Source organism: Podospora pseudoanserina (assembly GCF_035222485.1).
Source record: "Podospora pseudoanserina strain CBS 124.78 chromosome 7 map unlocalized CBS124.78p_7, whole genome shotgun sequence".
Taxonomy (NCBI): Eukaryota; Fungi; Ascomycota; class Sordariomycetes; order Sordariales; family Podosporaceae; genus Podospora; species Podospora pseudoanserina.
The window spans coordinates 1,733,863-1,752,663 of NW_026946671.1; the positions used below are offsets into that span (position 1 = coordinate 1,733,863).

Below are 18,801 nucleotides of genomic sequence, written 5' to 3' on the forward strand. Positions count from 1 at the left end.
TTTTTTCCTATATAATAACAGTGTAATTATATTACTTTTGTTTTAATCCCATTAAGGAACGGTATAAAAGACCAGCAATAATTTAATCGTATTCATTATAAAATCTAATATAATTGAATTTTATACTTTAATACTAATTTAAGTTTAATTCAATTTAAAATATTCATAATAACTCAGTAACTTAAATACATAAATTTCTACAGTAATAAATCCGTTTAACAATTATAAAAAGCTAACGCCCGGAAAACTATGTATTAAACTCTTTAATAATACTTTATTAGCTTGAATAAATTAATAATACTTTGGGAATATAATTCATAGTAGTTTTACCCATATCAATATCTTTGAACAGTATTTACTATTTTGCTTACTTCTTTTCTTCGTTGAATTAAGCAGAAACTATTTAGAGTAAAGGAAATCTTAAGGTACTAAAGAATAAGTTAATAAGGGAGGGAAATATCGTAGTAAATATTAATATCTTCAAGTATAATAAAACTATAAATATCAAGAAAACATCCAACCTAAATATATTCTATTCAAATAACGGTTTAATTATTTAAAAAATAAGTAAAATTAGTAAAGTAATCAGTAAGCATAATAAATAAAGATTTTTAAAGCGGGTCTATAGTAAGCTCGGACTAATAGTAAGCTCGGACTAATCGTATATTACAGAATTAAGAACTCCCTCAATTCACTTTAAAAGAGTTTTGATAAAAAAGATTTTAAATTATTTAAATACTAAAGTCCTTAACCGTTTAATTAAATAAAGTAATAGGTTTCTTTAAGAAAAGAAATATTATAAAATAGTATTGAATAAATTTTTCGAGAATAAGGAGTAGGAAAAAATTGAGAAGATTACGATAAATACTTATATTTAAAGAATGGGACTGTATATTTTATTTTATAGACCTCAATAAGAAACGATTTGGTAAAACGCGTTTTTCATCTTAAACGGTTTACGTAATTATTTAATAATTTTACTTTATAAAAATAATGCATAGTAAAAAATCAAAACTCATTAACTACTTAGTTTAACTAGGACAAGAAACAGTAAATTGACGTAGTGATAAAATATATTACTAATTATAAATATTAAAAATAAATATACAAAAACATTTTTCTTTTTTATATTTCCCATTCAAATTCTTTACTTCTCTCTTAATAACCCTTTAAATATAGATTATACTATATATTACTCTCGTTAATCTTTAATAAAATAATATCATTAACGTTTGTTTTTGGATCTATTTCCAATATATCGTAAAAAGGTTTTATTATTATTAAGAAATGTATTTTTCTTTATATATCGTTAATAAATTTATTCGAAAAATATATTTTAAAGTCTTAATACAGTATATAATTTGAATCTCCCGCACAATAATTTCCCTTTTAACATAATAATATTTTTAAAACTACTGACTTTGTTTTTAACCTAATTACTAATTTAGGGAATTATATTATGAAAAAATTGTTAATTAAATTAATATCAGTTTTATAATATAATTTTCGATTAATATTATTAAATATTCTTTTTAATTTAAGACTAACCATTTCCTTTAATCGAACTTGTATTTACAATATTTATAGAATTTCTTTTACTTGCGTAATATATAACCTTTAACGTTATTTAAAAATGAAATATTGATTTATGAACTCGGTTTCTACGTATAATTTTTAATATTTTCTCTAAAAAATCATTAAACGTTATATTAAGATCCTTAAAAAGCTTTTATACTTTATTATAATAAAATCGTCTATTAACCTTGTTTTATTTAGTAATCATTATGATATTTTATTCAATAATATTAAATCCTATTTATTTATATGAGTAATAGAAACCATTAGGTAATAGGTATTTACAACGTTATTATTAGTATATATATATATAAAGATATATCGAAGGGTTAATAAAGGTTTAAATAAATATTATGTTCAAAGTAATATTTTATATTTATTATCCTTTAAGTATAACTTTAAGATAAAAATTAAGGAGTTAGCCTATATTAAGTAAAATATGGTTTAAAAGTGTAGTTTTTAGGTTTCAAAGTATTACTGTACTTATTTTAGAGAGGTATTTTGTATAGAAAAAAGGAAGATTTAACTATAGTAAAAGTGTAGAGAGGAGATTATTATTATAAAAACTATAAAACTGTTGGTATTATAAAGAAAAAAAAAGTAACGTCATGAATAATTTATATAAAAGAGTTTCTAAATTATAAATTTGATTAATAAACATAGAATAAAAAAATAGGGAAAGAGCGGCTTAGAAAATCTACCAGATGCGGAAGGATTTAACTTATTAAATACCTTCTCGTTTCCTTTTAAACATTTATTAATTCCCTAATTTACTTTCCTCCTTTATTTTCCGTTAACTTTAATTATTATTATTAAAAGAAATAAATATATCGTGAGCTTTGCCTTTAATGAAAAAGGGTTTAAACTAAATGATATATTGAGTAATTTTTAATGATTATTTAAAATAGTAATTTCCTTCAAGTTCGGTATTCCTATAATAATCAATTACCGTTTCTTTTTAAATGTATAATTAAGTATTCTCTTTTCTTTAATTAAAGGGAAGAAATAGTTCTAGGGAGAAAGAAAGGTAGGATGTTAAAATACAGCTTTTGTTGTAGATTTTACAGTGTATCTGAGCCCTGTATATTACAGGGCCTCAGAGGCAATACAATGGCTTGAATCAGCAGTGTTTAGGGACCACGATTACCGGAACGGAAGCTCGGTCTCCGGAAGCAATCCGAGGTCCCGGAAAGCTAAACGCTAAGGCCAGTGCCCTGCAGCAGTCAAACGGTAGCGCAACGTAGCCTGTAGCGTGGCCCCTAACCTTATGTTTGGTTAGCGCATTTAGCGGGCGTTCGGGCCCGGGAACGGAGTCATCCTCAGGGAACGAGTGGAAGGCCAACGGCCTATAAGACCTCTGCCTCACTCCTTATTCACTGTGATATTTCTTAGACTATAAGGTTCAATTAATATACTGGTTCACCACACTCATCAGTGCTTCACAAGCCTATGTTACAGTGACTCTCTTCTATATATTACAGGGCGCCCCCCTGTAATCCACCCTCCTTCAGTGCCACGGCAACTGTCGAATGCTGCAGTCAAAGTCTTCGCTCTCAGTGTACTGCGCCGATAGCTATTTGAGCCTGTATTTACAAGCCTCAATAGCACCTATTTCAACAATTAATATTAGAAAAAAGACCTAGAAAAAATAGTTGAATTAGGATCGATAATTTCCAAATAGGCTTTATTTGAATTAATTGGTAGTAAATTAACTATCTTTTCTAGATTATCTTTAGGGCATATTTTGTACAAATATAGTTGATATTAGTAAAAGAAATAACATAGAAATATAGGCTTTTCTACTATCTACACATATAATATTACTTTTTTAACTATAAATTAGTTGATTTAAATCTTATTCTAATAGTAAAAGAAATCTAAAAAAAGGGGTTTAAGGATAATATTTAGTATATTTCTTTTCCATAAAAAATAAGCCTAACAATGTAAAAGTTAGCATAGGTAGTTTTATTTTTACGACTTTTTTTAGCTTATTTAAGCTATGCTTTTTAGCCTCCCGTCAATTTATTTAAAGTAAAATATTAATTATATAATTTTGAAATACAACATTTGATTGTGGGCTTTACAGTGCATCTGACCTCTGTAGAATACAAGGCTTCAGAAGCAATACAATAGCTTGGAATCAACAGTATTCACTGAAGTTCAGAGACTACCGCAACTGGAGTGGAACTTAGCCCTTTTGAAGCAATCCGAGGGTCCCGAGAAGCCGGGCGCCAAGGTTGCGCCTTGCAAAGGTGAAACGGTAGCGCAATGTGGCTTGTAACTCTGTCTTGATTAGCGCATCTAGCGGGCGTTCGAGCCCGGATTAAAAAGAGCCTCGGAGAGCGATTGAAAGACTGAAGGCCTATAAAACTTCTGCTCCAGACCCTGTTCACTGTAATATTTATTAGTCTACAAGTTCAACCAAGATACTGGTTTACTACATCTATTCAGTGCCTCACAAGCCTATATTACGGTGATTACCTTCTATATATTATAGAGCGTCGTCCTATAATTCATCTTCCTTCAGTACTTCGGTCTGTCGAGTACAGCAGTCAAAGTCTTCTTCGCTCTTAGTGTGCTGCGCCGACAGCTATTCGAGCCTATATTCTATAGGCCTCAATAGCATCCATCTCAACATTAAGTAATAAATACCGGTAGCTAAAACATTGAAAATCTTCGTTTTATTTATCAAATTTGTTATATTCATCTATAAATTACACTTATTTAACACTTATAAAATAATATTACTAAACTATTCGCTTCATTTTACAACATTCTTTTTTATTATCAATATTTTTATAATTAGTAATATGTAAGTCGCTAATTATTCATTAAATACTGAGTGCTAATTCATATAGGTAATATCAGAAATGTAAAACAATCTTATAACAAAGATATAAAACCAAAATACATTTTACAATTATTGATAATAATACTAATTTTAATAATTTATTAATTTAATAAAAAGTGACTACTATTGACGATATTGCTCACCTTATTATATTGGTTCTTCTTGGCGTATATAAAACTTAGAACATATATAAAAAATATACAATTTTGAAGCTGCATCCTAGTATGTTTAAGTTGTTTGTTTATTTTGATAAATTCGATAAAGTAAAGACTGTTAAATATTTAATTGAAGAACAAATTTGCGGTATAATCTTTTTTTGAGTATAACTGTTAATACTTAAAACAGTATTTTAAAGCTTTCCGAAAAATGCAATGATATATGCTCTACATACATGAATAATTGTACTTTCGTTTTAAAAATTATATAAATCATATATATTGAAAATTATATTATTGTAATATATGGGCATTAAATGTATGTATTTATTACTATAAACAAGAATATTTTAAATAATAAAATTACACTATACAACAATGAGCGGATTTTTACGCTATACATTATTAATAATACGGGTTTAAAATAAATACTTAGAAAACTTAAAGATGATTAAATGTACAGAAAGTTGTTGCGGTACTAAAGCAACAACTGGAAAGGGTTGCGAGTGTGGATCATGACCAGACTAGCACCGTTCCGACTATATTTAGACACCGCTTTATGGTAAGCTTCGCTCTTATCTTCTTTTCCCTCGCGCAATAGTAAGATATTTACTCTAGCTTTTAGTTAGCACTATAAGAGTTTATTACGCCTCTTAATTAAAGAAATTAAAAAGCTTTACCCTATTTCTTTCCCTTTACAACCTTATGAAGAAATAATATCGTTACTATTTAACCTAGCCTATATTTAACCCTAAATCTTTAAAATGCCGTCTCTAATAAAGTACGATACTTTAAGGTTAATCAGAGCATAAAACACTAACTTTAGCCTAATTATATATTATATTTTAATATTTATTCTAATAGTTTTAAAACATACCTACGAATTTCCTATTTCAGTTCTTTAGTTCATTCCTAAGCCTAAATAACGTCAAAGATATTAAGGATTTCATGCTCATTAAAAGTACCTCGGTCCAGGTATAATTGAATTTAAATAGTTTACGTTATTTCTTTCTATTCATAGTAAATACTTAGGTAAGCTTACCTCTTGCAAAAATTCGAATGACTTTATCTCACTGCATTACTTTTTTTAATATCTACGCACTACTTTCTACAAAGATTGAAGTTATACAAGAAACTCCGCTCCGCTCTGCATTTAAAGCATCTACAAGTCTTTATTATTTTTTTTTCTTTTTTTAATCTTTTTTCTTTTTTTTAATCTTTTCTTTTTTTTTACAAAGAAAAAAAATTAATTTTGTTTATTTTTTTTTATTTTTTTATTTTTTTAAAAAATTTTTATTTTTTTTTTTTTTATTTTTGTGAGTTTATTTTTGGGTGATGTTTTAATTTTTTTTTATATATTTTTTTAAAAAAAAATTATGTTAGAAACAAACCTATATTAAGAGCTATTCAGATATATTTTTATATAAAAAAATTAAAAAGTTAAATAACAAGCTTTACGCAGCTAAGCTTACTACCAGATTTCCTTTAAAAAAATACCAGCGCGTTTAGAAAGTTAAGCCTACCACTTTCTTTAACTCTATAAGCGCTAAACAAAGGAAGAAAATTTCTTTTTTAGGAGACTCAATCCAGCGAAAAGCCCGCTAAAAATTAAAAGCATCCCAAATATTTTTCTAAACCTCCGTAAACTCCAGTAAAAAAAATTTATAAATACTATATAACTATCCGCATTAACTAGATTATTAACTACACTATCAACTACAATATCGACTATATTATTAACTATCTATTTAACTCTATATCAACCACAGTAACTATAGCTCTAGATTTTCCTTAGACAATTAACAGTATAAATTTATACTTATACATACAAAAGTATTTTTATTTATTATGATAATATAGTTACTTACATATAAATATAAAACTAAAAAGTTGGTTAATTAACAGCTTTAATTAATAATTCTAATTAAAAGAACTTTAATTGTAAAGGTAGAAATAGCAACATAGTTAGCGATGTAGTTATAAACGCTATATATTGCCCTAATCCCTGTAGGGGGTAATGCGCGGGGATAAGATCTCTTAAATAAGCAATTAAGCTATCTTACCTATCTTTATTTAGCCTGAAGTGAAGACGAAATCCAGAATCGGCTGTTTTACTGTCACACCATGTCACACTACATAGGAGGCAATCCGTGACTTGCGTTTCGCATTCATGAGTATAACACCCTGCATCTTTCTCCTGAGGGCAAACCCCACTCGAACCTAAATTCTAGACGCAAACTTTCGTTTCTCTCGGGGGCCATGTCACAACAACAAGAAGAAGTGGGAAACACATACTTTCTCACATCGGGATGGCACCTTTCTGAGGGGACCATCACTCTTGGCAGCATTATTGCAGATCCAGTGCACCCCAACTGACGCTCTTCAAACCATCCTCCCCAGCTGAAGCCACTACGATAACGAAGTCCCACTTCATAAATAGAAGCGACGGACCAGACCATCCTACGGCACTTTTTAGTATCTTTATCAACCTCTTTGGTCTTGGGAACGAAGATCTATTCCACAATGACCGCAAAAGACCAATCCTTGCTTACTCGATTCGGGGTTTGCAGATATCGTCCTTCATGCTTAGTGATGAGCTCAAGCTCAAAGTTATACCTGAGACTGAACGCGTGTCGCAATTTTTGAAGGCCACGATATTCGCATTTGAGCTGACGCGACCCAAGCTCTCTGACTCAGGCGAAGTCATGGCCGTTGGGGCCGACTCGGAAACTCTTGATAAACTACAGAGCAGACTGGACAAAGAGTTTGGAGAGGCCACATTCACAGTCTTCCGCACAATCGATGAATAAACCAGAGAGTCTTGTCAAGCCGTCGCACCGAGCCCCGCTTGTGTCGATTTGTTGACAGCTGGTTCGGCAAGAATAGACCGCGTCTCTTCTGCGTAACTAGTTCTGAACTCTCAATTTCATCTAGTCACCACTCTATATACACACATCCGTCTTACTCAACAAACAGGCTCTTCGCGCTTATTGTCACCCACTATGCTTCGTCATGGTTGACGTGAACTCTACCTTGTTGTCCCTACATGTATCTTTGCTGCCAGGCTTGGCTCATAACCTGGAACTGCTCATTCATGTGTTGCTTGTAGCACGGAATAGCAGGTCCTCCAGGATCTATCATTCCGAGCTACAGCAGCTGTATTTTGCCCTTTCATACCCCGAAGTCACGGTCCGGGTGGCAATATCTAGCTAGAATATATGACTGGTATATCTCTTCTGACCCTTGTTGGCCTCACATTTGTTGGAGGGCCAACATCGTCACATGCTTGGAACGAGGCGGTTAATATAGCTTCAAGGTAAATGTGGCCAGGAAGCTATGGTAGAGGTCGTTGATTGTGGTCGGCCAAGAAGAATCATTCTGCCTGCGAAAGTTTTCTGGGAGAAGCCGCATCTTCAAGCAAGTCACCGGTCGTGACATTGATGAATGACAAGGTTGGACGAGGAGCATTGGGCCCGTCGAGCGTTTTTGTCGAGATATAGGCGGTGGTTTATAAACAGCTCCACATAGTATCGGACTGCGAATGGGAAGAATAGTATGATAATGAAAGTAAATGCTTCGTGGGTGCTGTGTAGGGGACCTGGCTCCCGTTCGAGGGAGTCCAACAGTCTGCTCCACGCGAGGTCGGCCTGGTCGACAGCAAAGGTCATGATAATTGACGGGATGGGAATGGTGGCGGGGGGGGCCGAATTTGTGCAAGGTAAATTTGGGGTATCACCAGGTGGAGTCAGCAAGTTGGGTAACTGATGAGGATCTTGACGAAGGCAGCGTTTCTGGATCTTCTTGTACAACATTGTGTTCGGGAAACCCGACGTATTGGGTGGTTATCTTGCGCCACTCCGTCGTGCCGGGTGAGACTGTGCCACCGCCAGCTCGGTCTGCACATAGCCCTACCATCACCCACCAGCAGGGCAATGAGTTGGTGCCCCAATGCCGATTGGATTGCGGGGTTACATTGGAGTTCAATTCAAACCCCAGCCCTTGTGGCCCAGAATCGGCACAGCCTCCAGATCTCATTGAGCCCCCCACCAATGCTGGTCATAAGCGCTTAACTGGAGGTCCCTTGATAACCTGCAACCCATAAAAGAACCCATGAGAATCGGCTTGCCTCAACAAATATAGGTGATCTGGAGCCTTGCACAAGATGAAATTCAATCTCACCCGTGTCATATCTTCAAGAACACCCGACGGGAGGTTGGTGTTGAACGGGTACCAGTACTGTGAATGGAGACAAAGACAGGATTGGGCAAATGCATTTTCACTTGTCTACCGCAAGTGATCAATATTCCCTCATCTGTCACTGGTGATGGTGATCGCTGCAGCGTCTTGTGGTCGACATGCGCCTGTTGGGCGCATACCCGGCACGCTTGTGGCACAATAATGACCACTTAGAATAGGCTACCCTAGTCCCATTCTTTCTAGCGTGGCCAGCTGTGCCACTTGGGTGGACGTAGGTGGACCAAAATAACCAGCCCCTTGCCTTTTTTGGTGTGCGCATATGTAGGATATCCCATTTCTACTGGAGGTGTGGGCCGCGGGATTGGCAACGAAGGGTGCAAGATGAGTACGTGGGTGTAAGACTTATGAGTGGCACAGCGTGAGAAAATGGGCATATCACCAAGTGTCGGGTGTTTAGAAGTGCGAAGCTTCTTCTGGCTTTCCCACCTCACTTCTTCATCTGCTCCTTACCCCCCAGATCCTCCTGGTCGACACTCGCGATCTCTTGTTGATACCCCAAGCGCCAGGCACAATGGTTTCCCAGCAAGAACTAGATGCGATTGTTGACGACCATGCCAGTCTCAAAAAGATCACTCTTAAAGTATATGAGGGCACCTGCAGAGAAAGAGAACATATTAAGCTGACATCTCAACGCAGGTCACGGTGGGCGTCTTCTTTGCCTTGTCCATCCTGTCGGTAGTTGCAAGAGTAGCCATCCGCCTCAAGACGCTGAGGCGATTATCTTTGGATGATTATCTTTTGTTTATGGCAGCCACAGCCCTAACGGTGACAACCGGCCTGCTTCTTCACAGCTGCGACCGCATCTATCTCTCGGCCGCGCTCCAAAAAGACCCAGCACTAGCCTTTCTAATCAGTTCGGAGCTCTTGATGGACCTTCTGAATCATGCAACACAGCAGTTTCACACCTTCCTCATCCTTGCATGGACCGCAATCTTCTTCGTCAAATTCTCCTTTCTCGCCTTCTTCCGGCAATTGATCTGGAAGACAAGGGTCCAACGCTATTACTGGGCCGTAGTAGGGATCACCATCGTCTCGTACCTTTTCTTTGTGGCAGAGCCATTTATTCTGTGTTCCGAATTTGGGATTAAGGCTCGTAAGTTCTTCTCAATACTTCTTACTCCCACCAGTTAAGAGCGGTGTTCATTTGTATAGACATCAACTAATCATGAGTAGTTTCCTGTTTTTCCCCTTCCAAAAACATCCTTTACATATCTCTGACCGGCGTCGTGACTGGCCTGGACGCAACCACCGACCTCATGATTGTCAGTATCCCAATCATTATTCTCTACCAAGCAAAGATCCAGACCCGACAAAAGGTGGCCCTGGGGATGTTTCTCTGCCTGTCCTTGGTCATGGTGTGTATTGCCATCACAAGGGCCAGCAAAATTAAAGGAGCACAGGGCATCGATATCCCGTGGGAGTTCTTCTGGCAGTTCATGGAAGCAACTATCGCAGTGCTAATGGGCTCGTTGACTGTTTTCCGCACCTTACTCGCATTCCAAACGAACAAGAATTCAGAAGAGCGGAAAGGAGCGGCAGGCCCGAGCCCTAAATCGCGAGCTTTGTTTTCCTTCCACGAACGCATGAGGCGATGGCGGGAAAAAAGGGCACAGCATAGTGACGAGGAGTCTCTCAGCGACCTCCCCCAGATCCCAAGTGCTACTATGTCGGGAATGCGTACCTTTATACGGCGCAATAACCGTGATGAGGGCCTTGAAACTTCGGCTGGCACCGTGAGAGTCCTCTCGCAGAACGACACACTGGCCGAGAACTTCGATGCCTCTTCGCACCACCGTGTCGCTGTGACACCCAACAAGCAAGATGACCATCGCGTCGACTCTCGACAGGGCAACGGGGTATCGTGGCCTTTGGCAAGCTCTGGATATGTGCTCATATCGACTGAAATCAGACAAGAACGGTTAACCACGGAGAGGGATGAGCTACACTCATCCCATATGACCAGCCTGGCTGGTTCAACAGTCCAAGGGGACTGGGAGAGCACTTATCGCGAAAGCGGTCAGCCTGGATCTGTGTATCGGGATAGCCGCCAGTACGCCTACAACCCGCAGATGTCGCGATAGCCTACTATGAATAACAATGAGGCGACGGTTGGCAACCCCGTTGCGTGGAAGCATGTGGCCCCGATGAGTCCTATTCGACCGAGATCGAGGAGCTAAAGGCGTGGATTCTGAGAGCTTATAATAAGGATGTGTGGCAAGCTCAGATACTGCCCGGGTGGCCTGCAGTAATAGCTGTAATAGGATGGCGAAGGACGCGGGGGGGCCAAAATACCTACCTCGGTACTTTCTCGCGGATGGCAAGGAGCGGAATTCTCAGGCATTGGCTGGCAGCTATCGACTGTGATAGCGGATGATTTATCGCGGGATGAGGCACTGGAGTCATGAAAGAAAGCATCATCCCCCGTGATGATCGCCTTCTCGTTCTGAATGAGAACTGGAACGGTCGTGGGGCAGTGACGCCCGGGTCATGAACATGGCTAATATTGCATTGTGCCAAAGCGTTGATATCAATCTAGATAAACACATACATACACCGTACATACAAGGTAGACAGCTATTTTACTTATTTATTGCTCAGTATATTTAAATCATCTTCACGCTTACTGCACCAACAAACAGTTTGTGTGCCAAATTATACATGCTCTACATTCGAGTCACACTGCAAGTAAAATCGAAGTTGGAGCCGTTGATTGAAAAAAAAAAAGCAGACCGCCACAATAAACCTACATAACGAGAGTGCTGTTCAGTCAATTTTGCTGTTACATTATCTAAATGAAAGTCCATGACACTTCAGTCTTCCCCACGTCCAAACTACCCACAAGCTCCTTGAAAACCTTTGGGCTGACATCGATCCCACCGGGGGGGCACGAAGGGCACTTGTCACGGACAACGGCAGTGACCTTCTTGCCATCGTGGCCCTTGATGGAAATCCTGCGGCCACAAGCATCGCCGGCATCTTGACCGCTCACCAGTGCCGATGAAATAGCCACGATGTTGTGAGTATAACCCTTGCCACTGTCGTCGTGACCACAGGCACCAGGTCCGACTTCGTAGTACGTCATGTGTCCGTGGCGGTTGTATTTATTTTCGTCTCGATTGCGTTTGGCGGCACACTCCGTGTCCCGGAGCTGCATCTTGAGAGCAGCGGGCACCTCAACTTGCTGCTCGGCACGGGCCATGTCCATGTTGATAGGGCTGGCGAGAGCACCAACAATGAACACGGCCAAGGAAACAGCGGAGGTCCTCATTCTGATGATTTAGTTTGGAAAGAGTGTATGGGGGCAGTTATTGTAATGTATGAGTGGCTGAAGCGGACAGTTTCAAAGTTGTAATGATTGTGTGCGAGGTGATTTGTAGTACGATTTGGAAAGAGTGTGTGGTTTGAACAGCGAAATCTGACTGCGGAGAAGGAGCGTGGTTGTTGGATCTTCTTACCATGTTCGGGTTGGCATGATAACTTACTTATATTGCGCAGTTTCGTATCGGAGCCAGATTAAACGGAGGTGCCGCTTGAGTGAACAGAGTCGTTCACACTTGGCTGAAAGCTACCGGGATCGACGAGGTCACCGCTTGACGCGCCGACCGCTTTAGCGTCGTTGAGTCAGTGCCACTCCATCCTGCTGGCACCAGAACAGGAGGCCCGGTCAGTGTACCAGCCTGATTCCGACCCTACCTGACCGTTCCTCATTCCTCGATGACAGTGATGGATCCGGGGATGGTGCTTGAGATGAGAGTCGTGACGACCTGGTTCATGATCAATCCGGCAGCATTCTTGGAAGTTCCGCGCCGTAGGTGTCATGCCCCTGAATTAGTCGAGCAACAACAGGGAGTGAGATAATGGAACACCGGATATTATTACTGTTCCCAACGCCACTTTGATGCAGCTGTGTGCCAAAACCGACAAAGCTACAGGCGCCGTGGGCCCAAAATGTATAGGATAGATAAGCCTCCAATCAAGACTAGCTAAGAAGCTCCCTGATGTCTTCAATCCTCTGGACCCTTTTTTCCTCGTCTGACATCATTCCAAGGGACGAGGCACTACGAGTAAGGGGAACTCATGTCAGCAAACTGATTGCAGGGGCCTTGGAGGTGGCTAGAGACTCACATGAACTTTTTCCTTTCTTGTATCTTGAGCATCCTCTCCTCCACGCTGCCCTTTGCAATGAAGCGGTAAATCTTGACCTCGTCCTCTTGACCCATCCGGTGTACTCTGTCGATAGCTTGCGCCTCGATTGCGTAACTCCACCAAGGGTCCATCATAAACACCCTTTTTGCCATGGTAAGGTTCAGTCCAACCCCGCCTGCCTTAAGACTGAGCAAGAGCACGGTAAATCGTTTGGACTCTTTGAACTCCTCGAGTACAGCGGCCCGGGCCTTTTGGCTCATTGAACCATCCAGTCGCACGAAATGCATGTTGGCTTGGGTGAGAGCTGGTTCGATGAGAGAAAGAAACGACGTGAACTGACTGAAGACGACGGACTTAATTGTAGGGTGTCCCTTCCGCAGCCCACGTAGTTTCTTGATGAGTGTTACAATCTTTGCAGAAGAGTTGTTGACCCCGAGGCGCTGCAGCGTAACACGCGACCCATCACCAGGCCTTCCATCATCGAGATCATCATCATGACGGACAACTTCGAATAAATCTCGGTTGTTGATAGGCTCACGACACTGAAAACACTTTGGCAACTCGTTCTTGTCTGTTTGATACTGAATATAGTCAAGCAAGCACTTTTTGCAAGCGGAATGCCAACACCCAGTTACGGTTTGGTCAATGATCGGTTCCTCGGCGCAAATGGGACACTCGTTGGACGCCTCGTCTCGGATCTGGTTCAGCACATGGGCGCCGAAAGCGTTGGAGTCGGCGGCATCATCTGTCGTCGCTGTAAAGCGTTCGATGAGGGCCTGGAGATCCATATCGTCTGCCAATCCGGCAGCCGCGTCTGCAGCGGCAGCAGCTTCTTCGTCATCTGCATTGGCACTGAGATGGCGAACGAGGACAGGGTGACAACAGGATTGTCTAAGACGTAAAATCTGGGCAAAGATGCTGGTAAAAGCCTTCATCACAGTGCCTGCCTCCACATTGGCATTGAATGTGCGCTTGGCGCTGGTGAAGACATACTCGTACACGTCGCGCTCAGCCTTGGAAAGCTCGATGTCGACAATTTCGACGTGTTTCGGCGGAAGTGGAACCAGTGGTAAACCGTCGGGAGTCTTCATGTCCTTCGTCCGCCTCATCACCAAGGGTTCTAAGACCGTCTGGACAACATCCAAGGCCCGCACAAAATCTGTGGATTCAAATGGCACCGTGATGAACGTACGCCAAAAAGAAAAGTTATTCCAGGGCTCCACCCGCAGAAACCGGACGAGGCTGAATAGGTCCTCTAGCTTGTTCACAATCGGGGTGCCCGTCAGCGCCCATCTGTGCTCCGCCGTAATTTCATAACAAGCTCTTGAAGTCTTGGCCTGTCGATTCTTGATATTGTGTGCCTCGTCCAAGATAACCCGGAAGAAGTTGAGTGAAAAGAGACCACGAGTGGTTGCCCTGTCACCACCTTTTGATGCAATCTGAGTGAATTCCGACAACACCACACCATAGCTGGTGATGATTAGATCCGGAGCATTTTCGGCGTTGGCTTCAGAGCATAAGGTCAAGAGATCAGCATTTTTCTCGGCTCCATAGTAGACCATGGACTTCAGGGTGCCCTCCTTTGAAGCCTTCTCGGCTTCACTCTGCCACTGGGCCAGCAGGGACATTGGCGCGACAACCAGGGTCGTACATGGGGCGTTGGCTGCGATACTTGCGCCATTGACGACGGACAGACGGGGAAGTTGATTAACAAAGCCAACTGGGTGAGGAGGAGACTGCCGTGCTTTCACTGCCACATCGGACCTATGCGAATGAATCAGGCTGAGCATTTGGATCGTTTTTCCCAACCCCATTTCATCAGCCAGAATACCCCCTAGACAGTGCTGTTCTTGACGCGGGAATTCTAAAGATAAATCTCCCGAGTATGGGTTGATATAAAATGCAGGTTGATCGGGGACCTGGGGCAGGTCCTTATCATCGTAGTCCTTCAGAGGCCAGGTGTACTCTTCCCAAAGAGGATGCATAGACTCCTCACGCTCCTTGTTTTGCTGGTCCTTTTCCTTCGCCATCATCCAATACAGAGACTGTTTTTGATAGGTACGAAGAGTCATGGCAAAGGTATCAGCTGGCTCGGCCTCGGGCGTATTGAAGTCGAATGACTGGGCTTTCTTGTAGAGCGCGTCAAGCTGGTCTTGCTCAAGTTCTTGCCCATCTTCGTTCTCGTCAGAGTTCGGAGAAGAGGATGGGTTTTCCTGAGACTCTGACCGGGTTGTTGGTTTTTCCTTTTCTTTCTTATCCTCCATTTCGGCCGCCTGAAGTAGTTCTTGACGTCGATGTTTGGCGGCGGCAGAATTTGCTCGGGTTGGGACCAGGTTGATCTCCTGGAAGAGCCTGACGAGAGCTACCTGCCGCAGCCGCAAACTCCTTTCCTCTGTCGACTCGCCTTGATCGAACGGACTGGCATCTCTGTTATCGGCGACTTGGAACCCCCTTCCAAGAAAACAAGACCGCAAGAGCGAACATCTGAGCTGGAGATAAACAGTGTCGTTTGTCCGAAGCCGGTCAGGAGCATATACACATATGCCCTCGAATTTGCACATCTTTTGGTCTATCAAAGTTGAGACCCAATCAGCGGTTTCTTTTGCCAGACGGCCGATCTCTCGACCAGTCCTATCAGAGAAGCGGACAATCACATCGTTCCTCCTCGCAGTAGCGGCCGTGAGCTTGGATTGTACTTTGTTCTTGGGAGGCTGGATCTTATGACGTTCAATCATGACGATATCTCCATGCTTCACAAGACCAGCGCCACTTCGTGTTGCCCAGCCTTCGGCACCAAAGGCGCCGATATAGCGTGATTCAGGCATCGAGTGGAATGCGGCTGGCGCTTGGTGAGGTACCTTCGGACTGGCTCTGTTGCTTTGTGTGGGGGACGTGGGGCCGGGTCGCATCGTGGCAGTTGGCGGGGCCTTCCTTTTCAGGGTCCTCCAGGTGCCGTCAAGATAGAGGTTGATTGCCCTCTCGACATTGTCCCCACAATGTTCTTTGAGGATGGCGATGATGTCGGGGCTGACGGTCTCGCCAACGAAGCTCTCGAAGGTAGGTTGGTCAAAAGCTATCACGGCGGGATTCATGTCGGAAGTAGCAGCAGTTTTCGGGAAGTCATTTGGTGGTGGGGACGAGAGGTTCGCATATTGAGTCGCATGTTCTTCTTGAGGTTGTGCGCCGGAAAAGAAGCGGCGTCTTTTGCTTGGGGGTTCGTCTGAGTCGGCAAAGTCCATATTGAAAGCAGGTGGGTGTCGCTGAGCAAAAGGATGGTGGCGGTACGTATCCGTGGTCTTTAACGTTGCATGGTTGCATGTGGAAGACGCGCCGAGTCAACGGGACCGCGAATTTTGGCGTTGCTGATCCACAAAATCAGGTGACCATGTTGCTAGTTAATTTAACGTGTCAGGACCCGCTATTTCGTCATTGAAGTTCCAAGACGATCATTCCTAGCGATCCGTTGCAATTGGCGAAAATGACCATCGCTTTGATCCCCAAGGTACACAGTATGTTTGCTGTTCCTCACCCAAAACGCCGCAACAGAATGGAAAGGGTTTTGACTTTGACTTGCAGGATGGAGCCACTGCGCTAGGGCGCCTCACAAACACTATCTATGTATCGGTCGATTCGAACTGCTGGCCATGGCCTGAAGTGGACGGCCCCCCGATGGGTTCGAGAATGCCGTCGCGGCATTGTCACAGATGCCGATGTGACTCAGTCCCGCGACTACTGTCTAAACCAGCTCAAGTACGTCTCCATCCACCACCTACGAGGCAAATAAGAGGCTGACGACCCTTTGCAGACATAGCGATTATGAGACCTACTTGATACGGCAGTTTGTTCCGCGGTCAGCAAACGATGCATACCATGCGCTCCGGACACTCAATCTCGAGCTTGCTCGGCTTCCCGAAACCGTCTCCAACCCCACCATCGGCCGACTGCGCATCCAGTTCTGGCGTGACACAATCGAGAGGGTCTTTGCTGGAAGCCCGCCTCGAGAACCTATCGCCATCTTGTTGCACAGTGCTATTGCGCAATTGAAGTCCAGGGCTGGGGATGGAAGTGCCAACTCTCTCAAATTCTGGCTGCTGAGGTTTCTCAAAACAAGGGAACGGCACATGGAGAACAGGCCCTTCGTCAGTTTGGCCGCTCTGGAGGACTATTCCGAGAACACCTACGCGACCTTGATGTACATGACGCTGGCTTTCATGCCCATGCGGTCTGTCCACATGGATCACCTCGCCAGCCATATTGGCAAAGCTTGCGGCATTGTCGCGACACTACGGGGAATTCCAGTGCTCGCGGCACCTTCAACGCCCATCCAGGGGCCCTCAGGGGCCAATCTCGGGAGCACCCGAAGCCCGGCGCTTCTGCTTCCCCTGGATGTCATGGCGGATGCGGGCTTGAAAGAGGAAGATGTCTTTCGAATGGGTCCTAACGCTGAGGGACTTCAGGATGCTGTTTTCCACGTCGCCACGCGTGCCAATGATCATCTTATTACAGCCCGGGAGATGCTCAAGAACCTGAGGTTGGGAAAAGGGCCTGATCACGACTATGAACACGAAGGTGAAGCCGAACATGTGTATTCATCTGCTGCACACAACGTCGAGACTGCTGGTTCCGATGTCAAGCGTGGGTTTGGTGTGTTGCTGGAGGCTGTTGCAGCCGGGGATTATCTGAAGCGTTTGGAGAACGCCAACTTTGACCCCTTCAAGGTAAAGAAAAGTTGGAAGCTTCCCTGGTCGTTATGGCAGGCGCTTAGGCATGAGCAAATTTGATGATCTGTCACGAGCAGTTGTTTAGATGATGCCAGAGATCTCTGTTTGCCTTGAATCTAAATGGTGAACCCAATTGTTCTACTTTAGAGCCAAACCAGGGGCGCCGATGTTCATGAAACATTCGTTTTTTATTTTGGTTTGATGAGTGTTGGACCATCACGGTGTTGTCTCAGGCTCTGGAGAATTCTAGTATTACCAGCCTCATCGTGGTATTCTGGTTTTCGACCCTCTCCCAAGGTGTGATGCTGAGCTGTCGTTCTCGCGCCTTCAATAAGCGGCTGTAGCCGAGACTAGAATCCACCATGATGGGAAACACAGCGAGAGCATCAGAGAATTTTGCTTGCCAGACTCCACATCCCGCAGTTGAAAGTCAACGGAACCAGGTACATGGTGGAGTCCTTTCGTTCTCGACCCAAGGGATCCAGGGAATCCAGGAATCCAGGAACATATCCGTTGACAGGCGCTAGCTAGCCATGGATCAAGGAAGGAAGTCCCAGAGCGAGGATTGATGCGTATTTATGTCCTTAACATAACAAAGTATTGAGCCACACTGCCACTGAATCCTGTTATATCAATTATCTTGCAAGTTGTTGCCTTGCATTTTGCAAAGCCATTAGGTTAGCCACAGTGCCACTGACCCAGGACTTGCATATGGGATGAAGCTTTTGAAAGCCGAGCATCGTCGAGAGTCTAGGCCACGATGCGCTCTCAATGTTTACTCGATATTTACTCGATAGTTTTATTTTGGCGAGACCGTCAATGACCCAAGTGTCCGGGAGAAAACCCCCTAGGTCGGCGGGGCCCCATAGCAGGTGCCACTTCCGAGAGAGTTTCGGCCCGGTGCCCCGCATCCCTTTGGCTGGTAAAAAGGTCCCATTTCGGTGGGGCCACTTTTGAACCAATAGGAGAGCAATCTCTAAGCGAACTATTCTATATACAACCGCTAAATAAGCGCTGAAAAAAAGAGAAGTAGTACCTGAAAAGCTCTATACTTATAGCGACCCTTAGTGGGTGTGGTGCTATAATTCGCTGTCAC

General features: G+C 42.6%; 6 protein-coding genes across 6 annotated transcripts; 3 read left to right on the forward strand and 3 right to left on the reverse strand.

The window, feature by feature from the left end:
• Positions 1 to 7,104: 7,104 nt before the first annotated feature.
• Positions 7,105 to 7,227, forward strand: QC764_0107130 (uncharacterized protein; the record flags this gene model as incomplete). The annotated part of the gene is made up of 1 exon (XM_062941125.1): positions 7,105 to 7,227. One exon carries the CDS (start codon positions 7,105 to 7,107, stop codon positions 7,225 to 7,227), a length of 123 nt encoding a protein of 40 aa, XP_062796832.1.
• A 776-nt stretch (positions 7,228 to 8,003) lies between these two features.
• Positions 8,004 to 8,249, reverse strand: QC764_701600 (uncharacterized protein; the record flags this gene model as incomplete). Its single annotated transcript, XM_062949824.1, has 1 exon — positions 8,004 to 8,249. One exon carries the CDS (start codon positions 8,247 to 8,249, stop codon positions 8,004 to 8,006), a length of 246 nt encoding a protein of 81 aa, XP_062796833.1.
• Positions 8,250 to 8,737: 488 nt separating this feature from the next.
• On the forward strand, positions 8,738 to 11,469 carry QC764_701590 (uncharacterized protein). The gene is made up of 3 exons (XM_062949823.1): positions 8,738 to 9,418; positions 9,475 to 9,931; positions 10,012 to 11,469. The coding sequence occupies exons 1-3, from the start codon at positions 9,350 to 9,352 to the stop codon at positions 10,917 to 10,919; spliced, it is 1,434 nt and encodes a 477-aa protein (XP_062796834.1). The 5' UTR covers positions 8,738 to 9,349; the 3' UTR covers positions 10,920 to 11,469.
• Positions 11,470 to 11,626: 157 nt separating this feature from the next.
• Positions 11,627 to 12,106, reverse strand: QC764_701580 (uncharacterized protein; the record flags this gene model as incomplete). The annotated part of the gene is made up of 1 exon (XM_062949822.1): positions 11,627 to 12,106. One exon carries the CDS (start codon positions 12,104 to 12,106, stop codon positions 11,627 to 11,629), a length of 480 nt encoding a protein of 159 aa, XP_062796835.1.
• A 472-nt stretch (positions 12,107 to 12,578) lies between these two features.
• RAD5 (DNA helicase rad5) lies at positions 12,579 to 16,340 on the reverse strand. The gene is made up of 2 exons (XM_062949821.1): positions 12,964 to 16,340; positions 12,579 to 12,896 (listed from the first exon to the last, which is right to left on the reverse strand). Exons 1-2 carry the CDS (start codon positions 16,221 to 16,223, stop codon positions 12,818 to 12,820), a joined length of 3,339 nt encoding a protein of 1,112 aa, XP_062796836.1. The 5' UTR covers positions 16,224 to 16,340; the 3' UTR covers positions 12,579 to 12,817.
• Positions 16,341 to 16,447: 107 nt separating this feature from the next.
• On the forward strand, positions 16,448 to 17,969 carry QC764_701560 (uncharacterized protein). Its single transcript, XM_062949820.1, has 2 exons — positions 16,448 to 16,734; positions 16,790 to 17,969. Exons 1-2 carry the CDS (start codon positions 16,601 to 16,603, stop codon positions 17,763 to 17,765), a joined length of 1,110 nt encoding a protein of 369 aa, XP_062796837.1. The 5' UTR covers positions 16,448 to 16,600; the 3' UTR covers positions 17,766 to 17,969.
• The last annotated feature ends 832 nt before the right edge of the window (positions 17,970 to 18,801 follow it).

Bases quoted from the DNA above. Each gene is read 5' to 3' on its own strand.
- QC764_701590 (XM_062949823.1), top strand. From the start codon at position 9,350: ATGGTTTCCCAGCAAGAACTAGATGCGATTGTTGACGACCATGCCAGT. The intron at 9,419-9,474 runs GTATATGAGGGC...ATCTCAACGCAG, and splicing joins TCAAAAAGATCACTCTTAAA to GTCACGGTGGGCGTCTTCTT. The intron at 9,932-10,011 runs GTAAGTTCTTCT...AATCATGAGTAG, and splicing joins CGAATTTGGGATTAAGGCTC to TTTCCTGTTTTTCCCCTTCC.
- RAD5 (XM_062949821.1), bottom strand. From the start codon at position 16,223: ATGGACTTTGCCGACTCAGACGAACCCCCAAGCAAAAGACGCCGCTTC. The intron at 12,897-12,963 runs GTGAGTCTCTAG...CCTTACTCGTAG, and splicing joins CAAGAAAGGAAAAAGTTCAT to TGCCTCGTCCCTTGGAATGA.
- QC764_701560 (XM_062949820.1), top strand. From the start codon at position 16,601: ATGTATCGGTCGATTCGAACTGCTGGCCATGGCCTGAAGTGGACGGCC. The intron at 16,735-16,789 runs GTACGTCTCCAT...GACCCTTTGCAG, and splicing joins TACTGTCTAAACCAGCTCAA to ACATAGCGATTATGAGACCT.